Genomic DNA, 19208 nt, shown 5'->3' on the forward strand with positions numbered 1-19208 from the left:
ACATTACACCTGACTGTGGTGGTTGTGCAGTCAGGGGACGCGAGGAGCTTCGGTGTTGTAGAGGGCAGTGCGGGTCATTGGGAGAGAGCCGCTTGAAGGATCCCCAGTTTCCGCAACTTTGCGGCCAACCTTGCAGAACTGTTGCATGTTGGGACTTGCAGTTTGCTCCACCGGTCCACAGCTGCAGCAGGTGACACTGATCCCCGCCTACGGGGTGGAGCTTAAAATTGAACTGTGTTTAACTGGGGCAGCGACCTTTGGCAGCATTTGTACTCACCCCCCGTCACACGCTGGGCGCTGAAGAGGCCACACGGCCGAAATGCATACGCCCGCCTACCTGCCTCAGATCTGCAATAAAAGAAGCTTCACATTGTTCCCCTACTGAGGCCTCTGCCTTTTTCTTCGGAGGAGGGTTTCTTTGGATATATATATATATAAATATTATATTATATTATATTATATATATATATATATATATATATATATATATATATATATATTGAGAGGGTGCGTGGAAAACTATAGCACTACAAGCGTCAAACCGGTTGTTACAGGAAGTGTCGCTGTGGATCGATCACATCACATGCTCTTCATAGACAGAAAAGCAGTGCCCTTCCCTAAAGTGGTGTCTTGCGATCTACTGCATAAAATGTTTAAAACAAAGGTATAATAACAGTTTGCCCAACTTGGGATACCTGGCGTCCATGAATGTCCACACAATAGTGCTTGGTAAAGAGTCAGACAATGTTGCAGCTTTACAAATGTGTGCAATTGGGATGTTTTTTGCCTCTTGATGCTGCCAGAAATGGCCAGCTGGGATAGCCATATGACAAAATATTATTTTGCTTCATAATCACAAGCCTAGTAGCACACCCAGGACCTTCTCAGGCACAAATACATCTTTTGCTCACCCTTCATCCATTCCACCAGATACCATGCCATTGCATTACCCAGACACAGGAAACTGAAAGAACTGAGAACGCTCACACTACTTGCACAGTTTATTGGAGTACTGCCTCAGACGGGCTCCACCACCATAAGCACTAGTCCCAAAGACGGATGTCACACTACTCAGTTCACTGTAACGCAGCATGGCCTGTCTCCAACTCACTTTACCTTGCCTCTTCCTATGACAGCAATGCTTGGGCGATGAACACCTGACATTTCTCACAGACCTCAAATGCAGTAAAACCACATTATTTCCTATTGCTATTGATGCAGCGGATGACCTACATCTGTCTTTCATTATACCCTTCCAGGCTTGGAATGTCTGACGAGAGGCCAAGGATAAGGCCCTCTCCATACTAATGCTCCGTCACGCATGAGCAGATGAGTGCTCACTTCTTCTCCGCGTTCTCATCAGCCATTTGATCCCATAACGAGCTACCACCGTGATCCAGTGTGAGGATGCACATACCAGTGTGACACCCCTTCTCTCTGTAGCTGTTCCTTCCCTAGCTGGACCTTGGTATACCTCTACTCATCATGATGCCCTCCTGCAGAGGCTCCTCTCCCCGGTGGCTTCTAGCGGCACTGATTGACCTACTTGGCAGCAGGAATCCTTTGATACACAGAGAACCTGTATCCTCATTCATCCTGCTCCAGTTTGACCTCAATGAAGGAGTTCAGTTCTGGGCAGAAGGTCTTATTGGCCTGTACGAAGGGAGGGTCAGAGCCTTCCTCCCTTTCCTCTTCCTCTTCCTCCTCCTGGAAGTTGGGGTTGTAGAGGCTGAGTGGGAGGACCTGCACCTCGGCGGAGGGCAGGCGTTCTGAAGGTGGCCCGTAGATGCGATTGGCCTTAGTGCCGTGCCTGGAGTTGGCATCAATGTGGTAGCACAGTTCGGTCAGGACCCGGGAGCGGAAGCGTGGCGGCCGGGCCACCCAGACCCCTGGTTCGCTCAGACTGTCCTCCTCGTCTGACATGAGCTCCTCCGTCACCTGCTTCCATAGCTGCTGCTCCTCCAGGGGGAAGTGGTGGATGATGGATGAGCGGTTAGCAAACAGCTATGGATGACATCAACAAGGAGAAAGAATAAACACAGAAGCAGGTTAATCACTCATTCACTGTGATCAGAGTGCTCCAATCCTACCAGGAGATTACCACCTCACCCACTACATCTGCTACATAGTTACCATCAGACCCAGGATACTTGTACCTTTGTCTTGTTAAAGAAGCCACACTGCCCTTTAAATTATAACATCAGTCAAGTCAATCACTTTTATTCAATTAATAAAAATCAGAAAAAGACACAAGATACAGATAATCACAAACAATACACTACAGCAATACATACAATTACAATTAATTATAAAAAATAAAGGATATAAATAACATTTCAGATTTAAAATGAACATATCTCATAAGTTCAATAAAACATTTTTAAAATTGTTTCTTTCTTTATTAAAAATTTCCATTTGACAGTTAACTTTATGGTTTTAAGAAGGCGCCAGCACTACTAACATGATTCGATTGTAATATGTCTGTGCCGTAAATTGGAGCGCTTCTTATTTGTGCGAACACCTGCCACTAAGACACTGCCCTTTAAATTATAACATAAAATATCTTAATAAAAATCTGGCAAACACATCTCACAAGTACTTCTTTCTTCCAGTCAACTGTTGTCATGTACTTTTTAGGTCTATTCTCCATCTCTGCTCAGCTTCTTTTTATAAGCAACCAACTAAATGCTGTGCGCATCACTGTACAGCGTGAAGTCAGTGAGAAGAAGCAGTGGGAGCTGTACCCCTTCGGGAATCTCTGTATTTACTGCTTAGCGGCAATAACACCTGGAATTACCCGTTTTATTTCAGTGCTGTCTCGCAGAGCCAGCTCTAGGGCGGTGCGATCGGTGCGACCGCACTGGACGTTGACTTGGGGTAGGGGCGTCATTTTTCAAAATGTGTATTATCATTCTAAAAGCACCTGCTGCCTCGTTCCTGGCCTCCAGCAACTTTCAGACAGCAATAAAAATGTCAAAAGTCGTCCGGCGATTAATCGTCTTTCTGGAAACAGACCGGAGGTTTGTCTAGTGGAAGTTTTGACTCCTACTAACGTCGCTTAGAGGGTTAAAATCCCTGCTGCTAAGAACGTGTATCATGCAGATAACAAAGTGCACATAATGTAAAAAAGGTCAGTGTGTTACTGCTTCTGTAAGAAAGCTCCTTTTGTTACTTGTCATTTATAAGTCAAAATCCTCATATAGAACATTGAGCTATTAACTGTTTCCCTAGAGCTCAAGCAAACTGCAAGGTATATGTTAGAGCTATATGTTTTTGCTCAGTCTATCATTATCCTAATCTTGTGAAAAGGGTTCATTTGGGTAGAAAACAATTCTAATGATGAAAGGGAACCCCTAACAATGATGTTACATTTTAAATTCTGAATTTGTGCCTTTCCTGAATAAGAACTTTAACTATATTGCTTACCAGTATCAATGACATGTCACTCCTACACTACACCTTGTAGTACATTTCCTATACACCGATTTGGGGAACAGCGTTTACAACGCAACTTTTACAATGAAGTACCTTTACGACGCAACCATTACAACGCAACTTTTACAACGACTTGCACTGGGGGGCGCTCTAGGATAGGGAATAGTTTTAATTTACTATCCAACACCTTCCCTACTATCCACGGGGACTAGAGTTGGAATAGTAAATTAAACTATTCACTATCCAGCGCCCCCCAACGCAAGTCGTTGTAACGACTTGCGTTGTAAAACTTGCGTCGTAAAGGCTTTCGTTGTAAAAGCATGCGTTGTAACGACGTACATCCCACTGATTTACACACATATGGTTGTCTCTGTGCAATGTGTGTGTGGTATAAAGCGCTCTGACACCTTACACTGGTATGAGTGGTGCTATAAAACTAAATGTATCTGAGAGACAGTGGTTATGGAGACTTGAGGGAATCCGGGGCAGAGGTAGTCATTGGGTGGGGGGGGGGGCACTAACAGACATTGTCATACAGGGCGCTACCAGCGCTAAAGCCAGCCCTGCTGTCTGGTATGCTGTCTTACCACCCAGAGACCTTTATCTTCTAACACCCATCTTTCACAAGGCTCTTCACAGCTCTGATTATTCCTTTTAAATGCCCCTCAAAATAGGAGGTGTTTATCCTGACTGTACAATCTCTGTTTATTTTTGGCTAAGAAGCACAATCCATATCAGCCACAAGCACCTCTTCACATCTCAAGATGTGGAGACTATTTGATTCAGGGAATCCTTGTTAACACACACCACACTCTCTCTGTCTCTTTGTATTCTTCTGTCTTCTTTCAATTCCAATCAGGTTGTACATACACCATAGTTTGAAATTGTACTTTTGATTAAAACACATTTTCAGCACTACAGCTTGGAAAAATTTGATGTCAGGATGTTCATACACCTCAATAGATTCTGTGGTGTATATTTTAAAAGTTACCTTTGATAACATATATATTGGATTTAATATCTAGCCCAGTGGTTATAAACCTTTTGACTTTTGTGGACCCCCATTTATTAATTACTAGAATCCGGGGACCCCCACTCAGGGCCAGCTTTAGCTCTGGTGATGCCTGGTGCGACAATCTTTTTCTGCGCCCCCGGACTCCATGACCTCCTCCAAGTATACCCTCAAAACCACCCAGCAAAAGTACTCGCCATCTTTCCCTATCCCGGCTCTCAAATGCATTCCATTTGAAAGCACTGGTAAATGCTGGCTTTACTAATCCACTCATCTATCCACATAAAATACAGATCTGTTTTTTGTCAGCAGCCATATTAAATCTCTGCGCTACTTTATGGCACATCAAACATGCCACTGGATCAAACTCCAATCTCTCTCTCTCTCACTAGCAGGAACATTAATCACAAATGTTATCTTGACATTATTATTGCTGCCTGAAAGGTGGCACAAGGAACTCTGCAGCAGGTGCTTTTAAATCGTAAGATATTGCTAATCACAGCGCCCCCTTCTGAGGTCAGTGCCCTAAAGCCGGCCCTGCCCTCACTGAGTCATTCATGGAAGCTAAGTTCCGTAGCTTAAGCCATTTCGATAATTTAACCCTCGAAACAATACCCATAAATACAGAAACAAGGCTTCACCAAACAAATACACAAATGCTGAAATATTTCATTCAATTCACAAATATAAAAAAATCCAAGTGTGGAGCCAAATTTATGAGTGTAAAATTACTACTTGTAATATTTCACATTTAGGTGGACTTCTTCGCCACCTTGGGAAAGATCTCCGCCACTGTGGTGGGGATCTCTGCCACCGTGGTGAGGATCTCCCTAAGTAAGAGAATAGGGAAAATGATTAAAGTTTATTTTTTCTATATTTATGTTATTGTAAAATATAAATGTAAAATACATCAAAATAATTACTTTTACCCTATAACTGATAAAATAAAAATGTTGCACACATTACCTCTTCAACACAAATGTTAACAAAATAAATGAAATAATTGTAATATATTAACTTATTCTATAAATATAAAAACACCCTATTTAGCAATTCTATTTATATTTAATATTCTGTACATTAAATTCAAAGTTGTGTTTAATTATTGTGCATTAAATTTAAATTTGTAATAAAATAAGTTTAGCAGATTCTTTTTTTAATAAGTTAACTATTACATTTTAAACTCATAAAACATTTAGGCCCTCATTATGATGTTGGGCAGAAAGCCATCTGACAGCTCGTCTGAGGCTTTCCGCCTGACTTCATAGGTTTCAGTCCGACTGCTGTATTATGATACTGGTGGTTGGAGAGAAACACGTGGAGGAATTCCGCTCTGCTCCGATGGGCTCACTGAGCTCGTCCGGGCAGCAGGAAGAAGAGTAATCCCAAATTGGCAGTGGAGCCAGCCACTGCTCTGCCGTCAGGATTACAATGTCACTTTCCGCCTTTCATGGCAGTCGGCCTGCCATAAAAGTGCAGGTAAAAAGTGACTTTGGGGGCCCCTAGGAGGCTCCCCAATCCCTGTGGCCCTCCACTATGGGGCCTGGGGGACACCTGTTGCACCCCCTAAACATCTATGCACAATGTGGCAGGCATCGCATGGTGCCTGCCACACACTACAGGGATGTTTGAAAACATAAATTTTTCTATTGCAGCTTGTGCTGCACCCATTTTCCGACCACTGCAGAAGCTGTAATAGAAAAATTGATGTTTCGGACCACCCATAGGGCGAGCGTATACTAATACTGTGAGTGGAATCGTCGACTAATAGTCGGACGGATTCCATCCTGCTATGGTGTCGGTCAGACAACATCGTAAAAGGGCCCTTAATTATTATTCTTGCATACTTTTTAAGACTATATGTATATATATATATATATTCACTGAAAAAACCATAGGTTTCAGGGACATTATAGTTAGAAATGAGCATTTAAAAAACCTTAGAAATTCACTGAAAAAACCGTAGGGGCAGAAAGAGGCAGACGAGGTGCACAAAGACACTAAAGGGGTACAGAAAGAGGCAAGAGGTGTGCAGAAAGAAGCAAGAGAAGTGCAAAAAACAGCGACATAGGTGATTAAAGAGAGGTGCAGAAACAAGCAAGAATGGTGCAGAAAGAGGAAACAGGGGTACAGAAAGAGGAAAGAGAGGTGCAGAAAGAGGGGAGAGGGGTGCATAAAGAGGCAAGGGGGTGCAGAAAGAAGCAAGTGAGGTGCAGAAAGACACAAGAGAGGTGCAGAAACAAGCAAGGGAAGTGCAGAAAGAGGCAATAGAATTGCTGAAAGAAGCAACAGAGGTGCAGAAAGAAGCAAGAGAAGTGCAGAAAGAGGCAAGTGAGGTACAGAAAGAAACAAAAGCAGTGCAGAAATAACCAACAGATGTGCAAAAATCGACAAGAGGGGTGCAGAGAAAGGTAGGAGATGTGCAGAAAGAGGCAAGAGAGATACAGAAAGAGGCAGGATGGGTGCTGAAAGAAGGAAGAGAAGTGCAGAAAGAAGCAACAGAGGTGTTGAAAGAGGCAAGAGAGATGCAGAAACAGGCAGGAAATGTGCAGAAAGAGGGAACGGGTGCAGAAAGAAGCAAGAGAGGTGCAGAAAGAGAAAAGAAGGGTGCAGAAAGAGGCAATAGGGGTGCAGAAAGACGCAAGTGAGGTGCAGAAAGAGGCAATAGAAGTGCAGAAAGAGGAGAGAGAAGTGCAGAAAAGAGGTGCACAAAGAGGCAAGATGGGTGCAGAAAGAGGCAGTGCAGAAAGAACCAAGAGATTTACAGAGTGGAGCAAGAGAGATGCAGAAAGAGGCAAGAGGTGTGCAGAAAAAGGAAGAATGGTGCAGAAAGAAGCAAGAAAAGCAAGAAAAGTGCAGAAAGATGCAAGTGAGGTACAGAAGGGGGCAAGAGAACTTCATGAAGAGGCAAGGAAGTTACAGAAACAGGCACAAGGGGTGCAGAAAGAGGGAACATGTATGCAGACAGAGGGAAGATGGGTGCAAGAAGAGGGAAGATGGGTACAAAATGAGGCAAGAGGGATGCAGAAATGTGCAACAGAGGTGCATAAAGAAGCAAAAGCAGTGCAGAAAGAACCAACAGAAGTGCAGAAAGAGGCAAGAGGGGTACAGAAGAAGAAAGAGGCAGGAGAGGTGCACAAAGAGGCAAAAGGGGTAAAGAAAGAGGCAAGAGGGTTACAGAAATAAGCAAGAGAAGAGCAGAAAGAAGCAACAGAAGTGCTTAAAGAGGCAAGAGAGGTGCAGAAACAGGCTAGAAGGCTACAGAAAGGGGGAACAGGGATGCAGAAAGAGGCAAGAGGGAAACAGATATTTGCAAAAAGAGGTGCAGAAAGAAGCAAGAGCAGTGTAGAAAGAACCAACAGAAGTGCAGAAAGAGGCTAGAGGGGTACAAGAAAGAGCAAGGGGACTTAATCCCACAACTTAGAATGCACCAGGGGGCGCGTTTGCAGAGTGGTGCAGGGAGGGGCTGGGCCTCTAGTGAGATGCTGGCTTTTCTTTTTAAAAAAAATATTTTTAGAAGGGAGGCTGTGTGACCCCCACTTCTTTTAGTATTTTCTGGGCCCTGGACACCTCATCCCCCAGGGCCTGAGCATTTTTTATTTTTTTTTAAAGGGAAGGGACCTGCATGGCCTCCCTTCCCTGGGCCACTATTGGCCCTGGGGACGCTATGCCCGAGGGCCTGGCCTCGTTTTTATTATTTTTTTTAATATATTTTTCCCGGGATTAATAAACAGTAATAAACAACTGAAAGATAACCAATCAACCATTGTGAAAGGCCTTTTTCGACTGTGCTGGAACACCTGTCATCATGTTTTTAGTAAATTTTGATCCAATTGGGCTAGAAACAACTTTGATTTTGTTAAAACATGCAGAATATGCTGCAGATAATTAAGGCAAATCCATAATTATGCTGAAAATGCTGCAGTCGCAGAATCGCATTAATCCAGTGGCCCTGCCTTTTGGACAGTAGTAACTTTAGTTGTATAGTCTGTGAATAGCAATGGTCTTGACTCTTTTGTTGGGTAGGTTTTTTATTAGCACAACCCTTCCTAAACTCGTTATCTCTCTCATCCACCAGCCTAATTAGCAGCAGATTTTACCCCGCTTCCCCTCACTTCTCCCAGTCTCTCCCACATTTACTTCTAAGTACCACTAAGTAGTAAACTTCCATGTGCAAAGTTCTCCCCATAGAAAATATAGGAAAACTGTAGGTTTGCGATTTTCATTTTGTGGTAAGTAAGGAGTATACTGTAGTGCTTTACATAAAATTGAGTTTGTGAATTTGTCCCATTGTATTTAGTAGTTTGATATAGGCCGCATGTCTCATTTTAGACCCATCTGAAAGCCATGGTTTGTGTAATGCAGAGTTCATATGTTAGGGCATAATCTGCCTCCATGTTTTAAGCTACTTCAAGGATCACTCAAAGGTACATGGTACAAAGGAGCTTCAACTTGATCCATGTGTCCACAAGGAGCTAGTGAACTGCTTTATATGATTATATCATCAACACGTTCTGGCCAACTGGTTGGCTGTCTGGGAGAATACCTACTGCACTAGACTGCAAGATCAGCCAGGGCGCATTCTCTTAATATGTGCTAGTGCTGCTCAGAACTTTTTTTTTTTTTTTTTTTTTTTTTTTTTGTAGAGTTTTATATAGCGCAAACTAGACCCGAACCCAATCAGGTATCAGAGCGCTTTACATAGCACCAGTTACGTTACATGAGGACACACTTTCATTTTTAGGCACGGGGAGATTAAGTGATTTGCCCAGAATCACAGGAGGTCTTTGGCATCGTTACCGAGACTCGAACCCAGATCCCCAGGTCCGAAGTCGAGCACCTTAGCCGTTAGGCCAACCCCTCTCCCCTTCTTGAGTCTTGAGATCAGTAGTGGATGACCGGGTCGAAGGCCGCACTAAGGTCGAGCAGGACAATAGCCACAGACCCGCTGACATCGAGAATTTTTCTGGCTTCTTCAACTATAGCTAGCAGGGCCGTCTCCGTGACCTGTTGGGGTCTAAAACCAGTTTGGGAGGGGTGAAAGCATTCATTCTTCTCCGAGAATGCGGAGAGAACGAAGTTAACATACTTTTCACTTATTTTTTATATCCCTGGCAATAGCGAGATCGGCCGGTAGTTAGCAAATACTTCTGAGTCTAAACTTGTTTTTTTAGAAGAGCTTTGACCATGGCCCGTTTCCAGGGGAAGGGAACAAGACCAGGTGAAAATGAAATGTTAATAAGGTCAAGGATGGTTGGAGCAACTGTATCAGAAACCTGACCCAGAATAGTGGGGGGGTGCCACATCATTAGGGGAGCCAGATTTCAGTTGATTGAGATATTGTTTTAGGGATTTCATATCCATGGGAGGGGTAAGGGAATTGTCTCAAGGAGGAGATCTGGCAATCGGGGTTAATCCTCCAAGAGAGAGTTTAAAAAAAAAAAAAAAGCTGGTGTAGGGGGAAAAGTAGAACAGATATCTTCGATTAAAAAAAAACAAATATGCTTGCCTTTCCAATCTCTCTGGAAATAAAGAATGTAATCTCCAAGCCAAGTTCATAAAGATAATGGAAATTTTATTACCTACTCTTCACAAAATGTGGAGAAAATAGAGACGAGAAGTGAAATAAAATAGGTTAACTTTTCTAAAAAAAAGTCAATGGGATGAGTAATGCCATGAGCATTTGTGGAAAGGTTACAAATGGTCGAAAATTAGTACCAGGTTTTAGCAGGACTTTGGAAACAGGAAACTAACTTGGATGTGCAGGAGATCATATGGAAATCATTGCCTATGCCGATTGAAGTTACATTGAGACTTTAGTTTGTTTTCTGGAGCAAACAATTTGCTAGTGGGATAGGTCCCGAAGCATCCAATGAGAGCTTAACCTGGTTAGATGTGTTATGTGCTCCTTTGGCATGAAAAAGACAACCAAAGCTCTAAATGTTCTAGGTAGCAGATGGTGCTCCTCGGTGGTTGATTCTACATTTGAGGCGCTTTTGATGACGTTTCTAACTTGATTAGCTCTTTGTGGCTTTTACAGATCTTCTCTTTTTTCAGGCTTCAGGCTTAGCAGCCACTGGTGGAGCACAGCCTACGATAAATCTTGCAGGAGTTAATGGTGCAGAAGGTTGCAATACTTCAAAATAATCTATCCTAGGGAATGGTGCAAGAGCAGGATCAGGAAAGTGTAACTTTGTCTAATTGATGCAGGTACCTTTCCCGGGTCTTCTGAAGAAAGTCATATATTTTCTAAATTCCTTAGCTGCTAATTTGTATCACCTGCCATTACCAGATGCCACCTAAAGAAAAAAATAGTTACTTACCTGTACACTATGGTTCTCCAGTATTATCTTTCATAGATTCACATGCTTGTATCTTCCCCGTCGTCATGGTGGGAGTCTCACGGTAACAGAATGACTATAGCAGTATCATAGAGTAAAACAATGCATAGAAAGTCCCATAGGGGACCATGATATTTTGTTGCCAAACCTCCTCATTATTTGGATCAAAACTCAGCCAATCAGCTGCCAGCCCTGACATCACACTCCCCAGTAGAACCATCATACCTCAGATTTCTGACCCCGATTGAGAACCAAGGTTATATCAGAGATAAGAGGTCTACCTGAGTAACGGGGATGTGGGAGGTCCGCATGGGAATCTATGAAAGATAATACTGGAGAACCATAGTGTACAGGTAAGTAACTAGTTTTTTCTCCAATATTGAATCTTTCATAGATTCACATGCTTGTACCAGACTAGCGAGCAGTACTTATAGAAGATGCGTTGTTCAGGATAGAACCTCACAGACTGTGAGCTCTGCTCCTTTTTTTAAATTCATTTTTTTACATATACATTTACAGAATTGTAGAATAGTCTTTAAAATTGTACGCATATCATATCTGTTGAACAAACAGAATACCAATAAAGCAAAAGCATAACCTTGAAAGAAAAGCAACTATCGACACATAGATATATAATGGTAGATATAATATATCTATATGAAGAATCGCCAAATGCAGCAAGCGCTCGCTTTACTCCCGGCGCCACCTGCCGCAGGATTGGACACAGACCCAGTTTCGGTGCTCAAAAATAATTTATTTGTCTGGCAACGTCAATGACGCGTTTCGCAGCCTCAGCCGCTTGTTCACTCGACAGTTTGCACAGAATCGTGAGTCAAATTTAAAGTGACATACACATTAGTGAATAATACCACGTGACTTCCCAATGCAATGAAACTGGAAGATATACTATCATAATAACAGCACCACAGCGAACAATAAATATAAAATACACATTATAAATATTTTTTTAAAAGACATTTTTGCTTTATGCTCGCTTGCTACATTGGACAAATATATAAGCTAGATGCTCTTTGTGATGTTCCGCTAAATGCATATCTTGGAGCATGTGCTGTGAGAAGGAAATGATGTTGAAAAATATGTCTACCTTCTCCTAGTTTTCTTCCTTCCTACTCAGTTACCACATATATTGGATTAGTGCTTGTGTCACGTGAAAAGAGACCAACTCTCTCTAATTGTGCTCAACCCATAAAGTGCAATGTGCAATGGTGTGTGTTAAAATATCAAAATAAAACATTTTGATAATACTGCTAACGGTACCAAACCTCACATGAAACATGATATAGTGTGAATCAAAACATTAGTATCCACATTACTGATTCAAGCTTGCCATTGGTGTACTAAAGAGTCGCTCAATCAACAAATAACCGTAAAATACAGGATCCTCTGCTAAGCTCCAATTTCTTAACAAAATTGTATTCAGATCAGGGGCAGGGTTTGTTACATCTCCAATGCAAGTGTCAATACATCAATAAATAAATATATCTATCTATCAATATAAAACTCTGGACAATACCACAATGAAATAGATGGTGAAGAACCGCTTGTCCCACTGCTGCATCATTTCGCCATGCTGTATCTAGACAATAGTGTCTAGTAAAAGTGTGCACATTCTTCCACGTTGTTGCTCGGCAGATGTCTGGCAGAGAAACTCCGGCAAATAGTGCTGTAGAAGTTGCCATTTTTCTGGTGGAATGTGCATGTACTCTGGATCGAAGAGGATTACCGGCTTTGTCATGGCACAGAGAGATAGCCGAAGAAATCCATCTAGAAATACTGGCTCTTGAAAGTGCCAACCCTTTTCTTGGACCAGAAAATGCTACAAACAGCTGGTTTGTTTTTCTGAACGACTTTGTTCTGTCAATGTAAAACTTTAGACATCTTTTGACATCTAGGGAGTGTAGAGATTGCTCCGCAGGTGACAAAGAATCCTTAAAAGAATATAGGCAATACCACAGGTTCGTTGAGATGAAATATGGATGGAACTTTAGGGATGAATTTAGGATTTGTCCTCAAGACCACCTTGTCAGGACGAAATTGGAGAAAAGGCTCAGAAATTGAGAAAGCCTGAATTTCGCTTACTCTCCTCGCTGAAGTGAGGGCTAAAAGCAAGGCTGTTTTCCATGAAAGAAGTTGCAAATCCGTTTTATGTATCGGTTCAAAAGAAGACTTCATGAGTTGTGCTAGAACCGTGCTAAGATGCCATGAGACTGTTGGATGGTGGACTGGAGGAAATGACCTGAAAAGTCCCTTGAGAAATTATTTTATTACTCTCTGCGACCAGAGAGATGGACGGTCAGGATGTCTTCTATATCTTTATATAGCTGCCAGATGCACCTTTATAGAAGCATGAGAGAGTTTTGCTTTGGCCAGATGCAAAAGATAAGGCAGGATTTGTTCTGAAGAAATATTAAAAGGATGCAGATTTTGAGAAGCGCACCATTGACAAAACCTCCTCCATTTTGCTGTATAGGTTTTGTTCGTAGAGATCGCCCGTGATTTGGAAAGAATCTGCCTGCATTCTTGAGAAATATTCAAAGATTGAAACTCAGGTTCATGAGATTCCATGCCGATAAATTGAGTGATTTCAAATTCGGATGAAGAATTTGACCTTTGTTCATGCAAATCAGATTCTGAGAGAGCGGGAACTGAATCCTGGGTGCCACTGAAAGCTTGAGGAGATCAGAGAACCACGCTTGTCTCAGCCAAGCTGGAGCTATGAGAATCAAGTGGCATGGCTCTGATTTCATTTTCCGGATCACTTTTGAAATTAGAGGTAATGGGGGAAATGCATATGCGAACATTCCCGTCCAGCACATTTGGAGGGCATTGCCCCACGATCCCTTCTGATGGAATCTGCTTGCGAAGTGTTTGCATCTTGAGTTGCGGACAGTCGCGAAAACGTCTAGCGATGGGGTTCCCCATAGACGGAAGACCTGGAGAAGGTGACCCTGATGTAACTCCCATTCGTGAGAGACACTTGGAGATCTGCTAAGAGCATCTGCTCTCAAGTTGTTCACTCCCGGAATGTGCTGCACTTGTAGCGAGATATTGTGGAGAAGTAACCACCTCCAAATCTCCTGCGCTTGTTTTGGGAGAAGTTCTGATCTTGTACCCCCTTGTTTTAGCAGGTAAAACACGGTAGTCGTGCTGTCGGTCCTGACTAGGACCGTAGAACCTCTGATCCTGGGCAGAAAAGCTTGTAATCCCAAAAATACTGCCTTTAATTCCAGCAGGTTGATGTGAAGATGCAAATCCGTTTCTGACCAATGACCTTGAATCTCCAAGTCTTGAAGAGGAGCTCCCCAACCTTGCAGAGATGCGTCTGTCATCATTACATAACTGTGATGTTGAGGCTCGAATATCAGACGCTTCGTTAAGTGTTTTCTGATTGTCCACCATGGATCACTGACATAATATAGAATGACAAAATATAGACTGACCAAAATATAGTCACCAAAATATAGAATGCCAAAATATCGAATTCCTATCTACAAACAGGTAAGTACAAAAATATCGAATCCAAAATATAGTCTGTAAAAAATATAGTCAGTCAAAATATCGAATTTTTTTAAATGTCTTAAAAGTAATTTAAAAGTAATGAAATAATAAATATAATTAACTAAAACATACATAAAAATACTCAAACAACCTTAAAATTAAGATATAATTAATTTAAGTTATTAATAAAAAATGTACAATATTTTACCGTAGGATAGCAGGAGGGTAACATTTAATATTACCACTCCAGTGAGTGCAACAGTAGGGAAAGCGTTGGATAGCGTAGGGGTAAAAATTGCTATTCCCACTCCAGAGAGTGCAACAGTAGGGAAAGAGTTGGATAGCTTAGGGGTAAAAAATACTATTCCCACTCCAGTGAGTGCAACAGTAGGGAAAGCGTTGGATAGCATAAGGGTAAAAATTACTATTCCCACTCCAGAGAGTGCAACAGTAGGGAAAGCGTTGGATAGCGGGAGGGTAAAAATTATTATTCCAACTCCAGAGCGTGCAACAGTAGGGAAAGCGTTGGATAGCGTAGGGGTAAAAATTACTATTCCCACTCCAGAGAGTGCAACAGTAGGGAAAGCGTTGGATAGCGGGAGGGTAAAAATTACTATTCCAACTCCAGAGCGTGCAACAGTAGGGAAAGCGTTGGATAGCGTAGGGGTAAAAATAACTATTCCCACTCCAGAGAGTGCAACAGTAGGGAAAGCGTTGGATAGCGTAGGGGTAAAAAATACTATTCCCACTCCAAAGAGTGCAACAGCAGGGAAAGCGTTGGATAGCGGGAGTGTGAAAATTACTATTCCCACTCCAGAGAGTGCAACAGTAGGGAAAGCGTTGGATAGCGTAGGGGTAAAAAATACTATTCCCACTCCAGAGAGTGCAACAGTAGGGAAAGCGTTGGATAGCGGGAGGGTGAAAATTACTATTCCCACTCCAGTGAGTTTAACAGTAGGGAAAGTAATGATTTAATATATTATTAAAAATAAATTAAATATCAATACCAATAAAAATTTATTGAAATTAATAACCAATTTAATATTATGTAATAATTAATTAGAAATACAACTACATATTAGTTATTAAAAATTAATAACCTATTCATAATTATTTAACAACTAATGAATTTTCAATAACAAAAACTAATTAATAATAAAAATTAATACCAATTAAAAATTAACAGTAAATTAATTATCAATACACAAAAAGTATTTTTAATATGTAATTATTTACAATTACATTACTTCCCACCCTATTCCCCTATAAACCCACATCCCACTACAGAAAATACATTAATACAATTATCATACTTATCAAATATTTAATTAATACAAAATAATTACCAATAATAAAAATTAATTGCCAATTAATAGAAATTATTTACCAATTAAAAATTAATTAACAATACATTTAAAATCAATACCAATAAATGAAAAAAATGATTTACTTAATTACAATTAAATTACTTCCCTCCCTATTCCCCTATAAACCCACAACCCGCTGCAGAAAATAAATTTAGAAAATTAACATAATTAACAATTAATCAATTAATACAAATTAATTGGCAATTAATAAAAATTAATTACCAATTAAAAAATAACAATAAATTCAAAATGAATACCAATAAATAAATACAAATATTTAATTAATTACAATTAAATTACTTCCCACCCTATTCCCCTATAAACCCACAACCCGCTACAGAACTAAAAAGCAAAATTTAATTAAAAATTAAGAATAATTGCTAAAAATTAATATTTAATTTAATATAATTAAATTACTTCCCACCCCATTCCCCTATAAACCCACAACCCGCTACAGAATTAATTTACGCAAAAATTAAATAACATAAAATGTATTACTTAAAATACATTAAACATACATTACAAAAATTAACATACACTTTTCACACATATACTAACATACAAAACACTTGAAATTTATATTATTAAAAAAACGATATATTTAATGCCTATATTGTATACTTCGATATTTTGACTTCTATATTTTGAAAATCGATATTACTTACCTTAAATTCGATATTTTTAACCACTATATTGTGTCCATTCGATATTTTGTCCATTCTATATTTTTACTTCGATATTATGTCCATTCTATATTTTGGAATCGATATTATGACTGTTTATCGTCCACCATGACAGGGCTCTTTTTATTTGAGGAGAGATGGACACTCGAACTTCGAAAGATCCTAGAGATTGGATCCACTGTTTGTCCAGAAGCTCTTGAAAAGGTCTCATGTGTAGCCCGCAATTGGGAAGCAACGGGATACTGGAAGACATCATTCCCAACAATGACTTGTAGATCCTCACTGAAGTGAACTGCTTTTTTCGCAGAAGGGATGCCAGATTTAGAATCTTTTGAACTCCTTCTTCGAAAGGGTAAGCTTTCGCTTCTTTTGTGCGAAGCATAGCTCCTAGAAACTGAAGAGACTGAGATGGGCGAAAACATGACTTTTCGATGTTGACTCTCAAACCGAGACGACTGAAGAGATCCATGCAGCGCCGCAGAGAGTGCTGTGTTTCCTGAAATGACGCGCCTTTTAAGAGCCAGTCGTCCAGGTACGGGAAGACCTGAAGACCTTGAACTCTTAAGTGAGCTGCCACTGGTGCCATACATTTCGTGAAAACCCTTGGGGCTGACTTCAGACCGAATGGCAATACTTTGAATTGTTAGTGGTGCCCCGCCACCATAAAGCGAAGAAATTGCCTGTGTTTTATGTGTATTGGAATATGAAAATAAGCATCTAAGAGGTTCAGGGATGCTAGATAGTCTCCTCGGCAAAGAAGTAGTATTATTTCTTGAAGGGATAACATTCGAAATTACATCTTTTTGATGAATTTGTTCAAACTTCTTAGGTCCATTACCTGTCTCCATTTCCCTGTAAGCTTTTTCTTTATTAGAAAGAAATGCAAATAAAAGCCTCTCCCTTGTTGATGACATGGCACTTCCTCTATTGCCCCCTTTTGTAAGAGGGATAATATTTCCATTTTGAGAGCGGACAGGTGTTGTTGCTTTCGGTGGATAGGGGGTTGATGTGGAGGCTTCGGTATAAATTCCAGGGTATGGCCCTGATGGATTATGTCCAAGACCCATTTGTCCGTTGTAATGGACTTACATGTGTGGTAGAATAGAGCCAGATAATGGTTGTTGAAGTTTGGACAGGTGGTGGGCGCATTGTTGCAGTCACTGTCTTCTATGAGACTGTTGAACCTTGCCTCTTGTCGATGATTTTCCTCTTGTCTGTTGCTGGTATGAGGAACCTGAGGAACGAAATTGCTGACCACTTGAAAACTGGCAATATCCCTGTTGATTGTAAGGTTGATATCTGCCAGACTGGAATGCCCGTCTCTGGGTATATTGTCCTCTTGACCCTCTCCTACGAAAGGAAGAAAACTTTCCCTGTTGCAAAGATCCTAGTGCTCGTGCCGTGTCAGTGTCAGCTTTGATGACCTGAAGGGCCTCATCGATATGTTTACCAAACAGATTTTCTCCGTCCAACGGCATGTCAATTATCTTAGTTTGCACTTCAGGTCTGAATGAAGTAGTCTTAAGCCATCCCTGTCTTCGCAGCGCTATAGCCGCTGCCATCTGACGAAATGCAAGCGACGACATATCCATGGCTATATCGATTGACTCCGAAGCCGCTCTGGAGCCATCCTGAATGATGGTGGATGCCTCATCTTTCTTATCTTCTGGCAAGTGAGACAATAAAGGAGCTATGTCAGACCACATCTGGTGATTGTATCTACTAAGTAGAGCTAAGGCATTCGCTGCTTTAATTGCTGCTGCCGCCAGCACAGCAAAGCGTTTTCCCGCTCCATCCATGCGTCTTCCTTCCTGGTCCGGAGGCGCTGCCGTTGTGGACACCAGATTCTTAGAGTTGCGCTGTGCCGCCTGCATCACCACAGATTCCGGCCGTGGATGCCCAATTAAACACGGCGGAGAAGACTCAGGTGCTCTATACTTTTTTTCAATCCTCGGAACCGAGGCTGCAACGGAGGCAGGGATTCCCATCAATTTCTACCCCTCTTCCCAAATAAAGTCAATAATCGGTATTGATCGGACAGATTTACGTGAATCCTCTTTAAAGTCATAAAGGAAACATTCTGCCTCCTTGACTGGAAGCAGAAGCTCAAATCGCTTTGAGGCCTTTCCCATTATATCATGGAATCCTCCAACATCTTGAGGAGGAGAAGTGGCTGGCAACGGCGATGGAGATGGCGTTGTAGGGAGAACATCATCATCCCATTCAGTCCCAACTGGGCTATCCTGAATAAGTTCACCTTCCTCTGGCTGATCTCCGTCACTTTCAATCAGGTCATCTCTGATTGTAACAACAGGAGGAGAGCGTATTTGCGTGGGAGGCGTAGGCAGAGGTGGAGGCCGAGTCTTCTGAACCTGAGCAGGACTTGAAACAGATTTAGAGGTGACAGTATTCGCTTCCGGAAATCGGCAATAGTAGTCATTTATCATATGACGAAGGTCTGTTACTAGAGAGATTGGCATAGAGACAGTCTCCTCTCTCACTTCTTGCTGAACCTCCTCTTCTACTTCATAGTCGTAAGACTGCTGAAAAGATTCATATCTTTTTTCTGGCACTGGAGGATCCTGGAAAGAAAAGTCCTCTTGTACCTCCTTGTACTCCTCCTCATCAGTGTCCTGACTTTTTATTTGTGGCTGGGATGGGCTATAAGCTACTCCAGACTCCTCATCCTCTGACTGCATTTCCAACAAAGTTGACGGTGGCAACGGTGAACCCTTGGTCCAACTAGTAAAGTCAGAAGATTTGACTTTAAAGTAATGGAGGATTTTTTTTTTCAGAACAAAATTTTTATTGTGTTGTTGAAAGGTTACATGATATGCACAGCGCCCCGGAA

At 41.4% G+C, this 19208-nt stretch overlaps 1 protein-coding gene across 1 annotated transcript in view; it reads right to left on the reverse strand.

The window, feature by feature from the left end:
• Positions 1 to 983: 983 nt before the first annotated feature.
• Positions 984 to 19208, reverse strand: part of C5_1H14orf93 (chromosome 5_1 C14orf93 homolog) — a 254856-nt gene continuing 236631 nt past the window's right edge. Inside the window, exon 7 of the mRNA XM_078644890.1 lies at positions 984 to 2004. Within this exon, the coding sequence (XP_078501016.1) occupies positions 1588 to 2004 (417 nt within the window). The 3' untranslated portion in view covers positions 984 to 1587. The remainder of the gene's footprint in view (positions 2005 to 19208) is intronic.

The sequence above is a fragment of the Lissotriton helveticus genome, chromosome 5_1 (genome assembly GCF_964261635.1).
Source record: "Lissotriton helveticus chromosome 5_1, aLisHel1.1, whole genome shotgun sequence".
Classification (NCBI taxonomy): domain Eukaryota; kingdom Metazoa; phylum Chordata; class Amphibia; order Caudata; family Salamandridae; genus Lissotriton; species Lissotriton helveticus.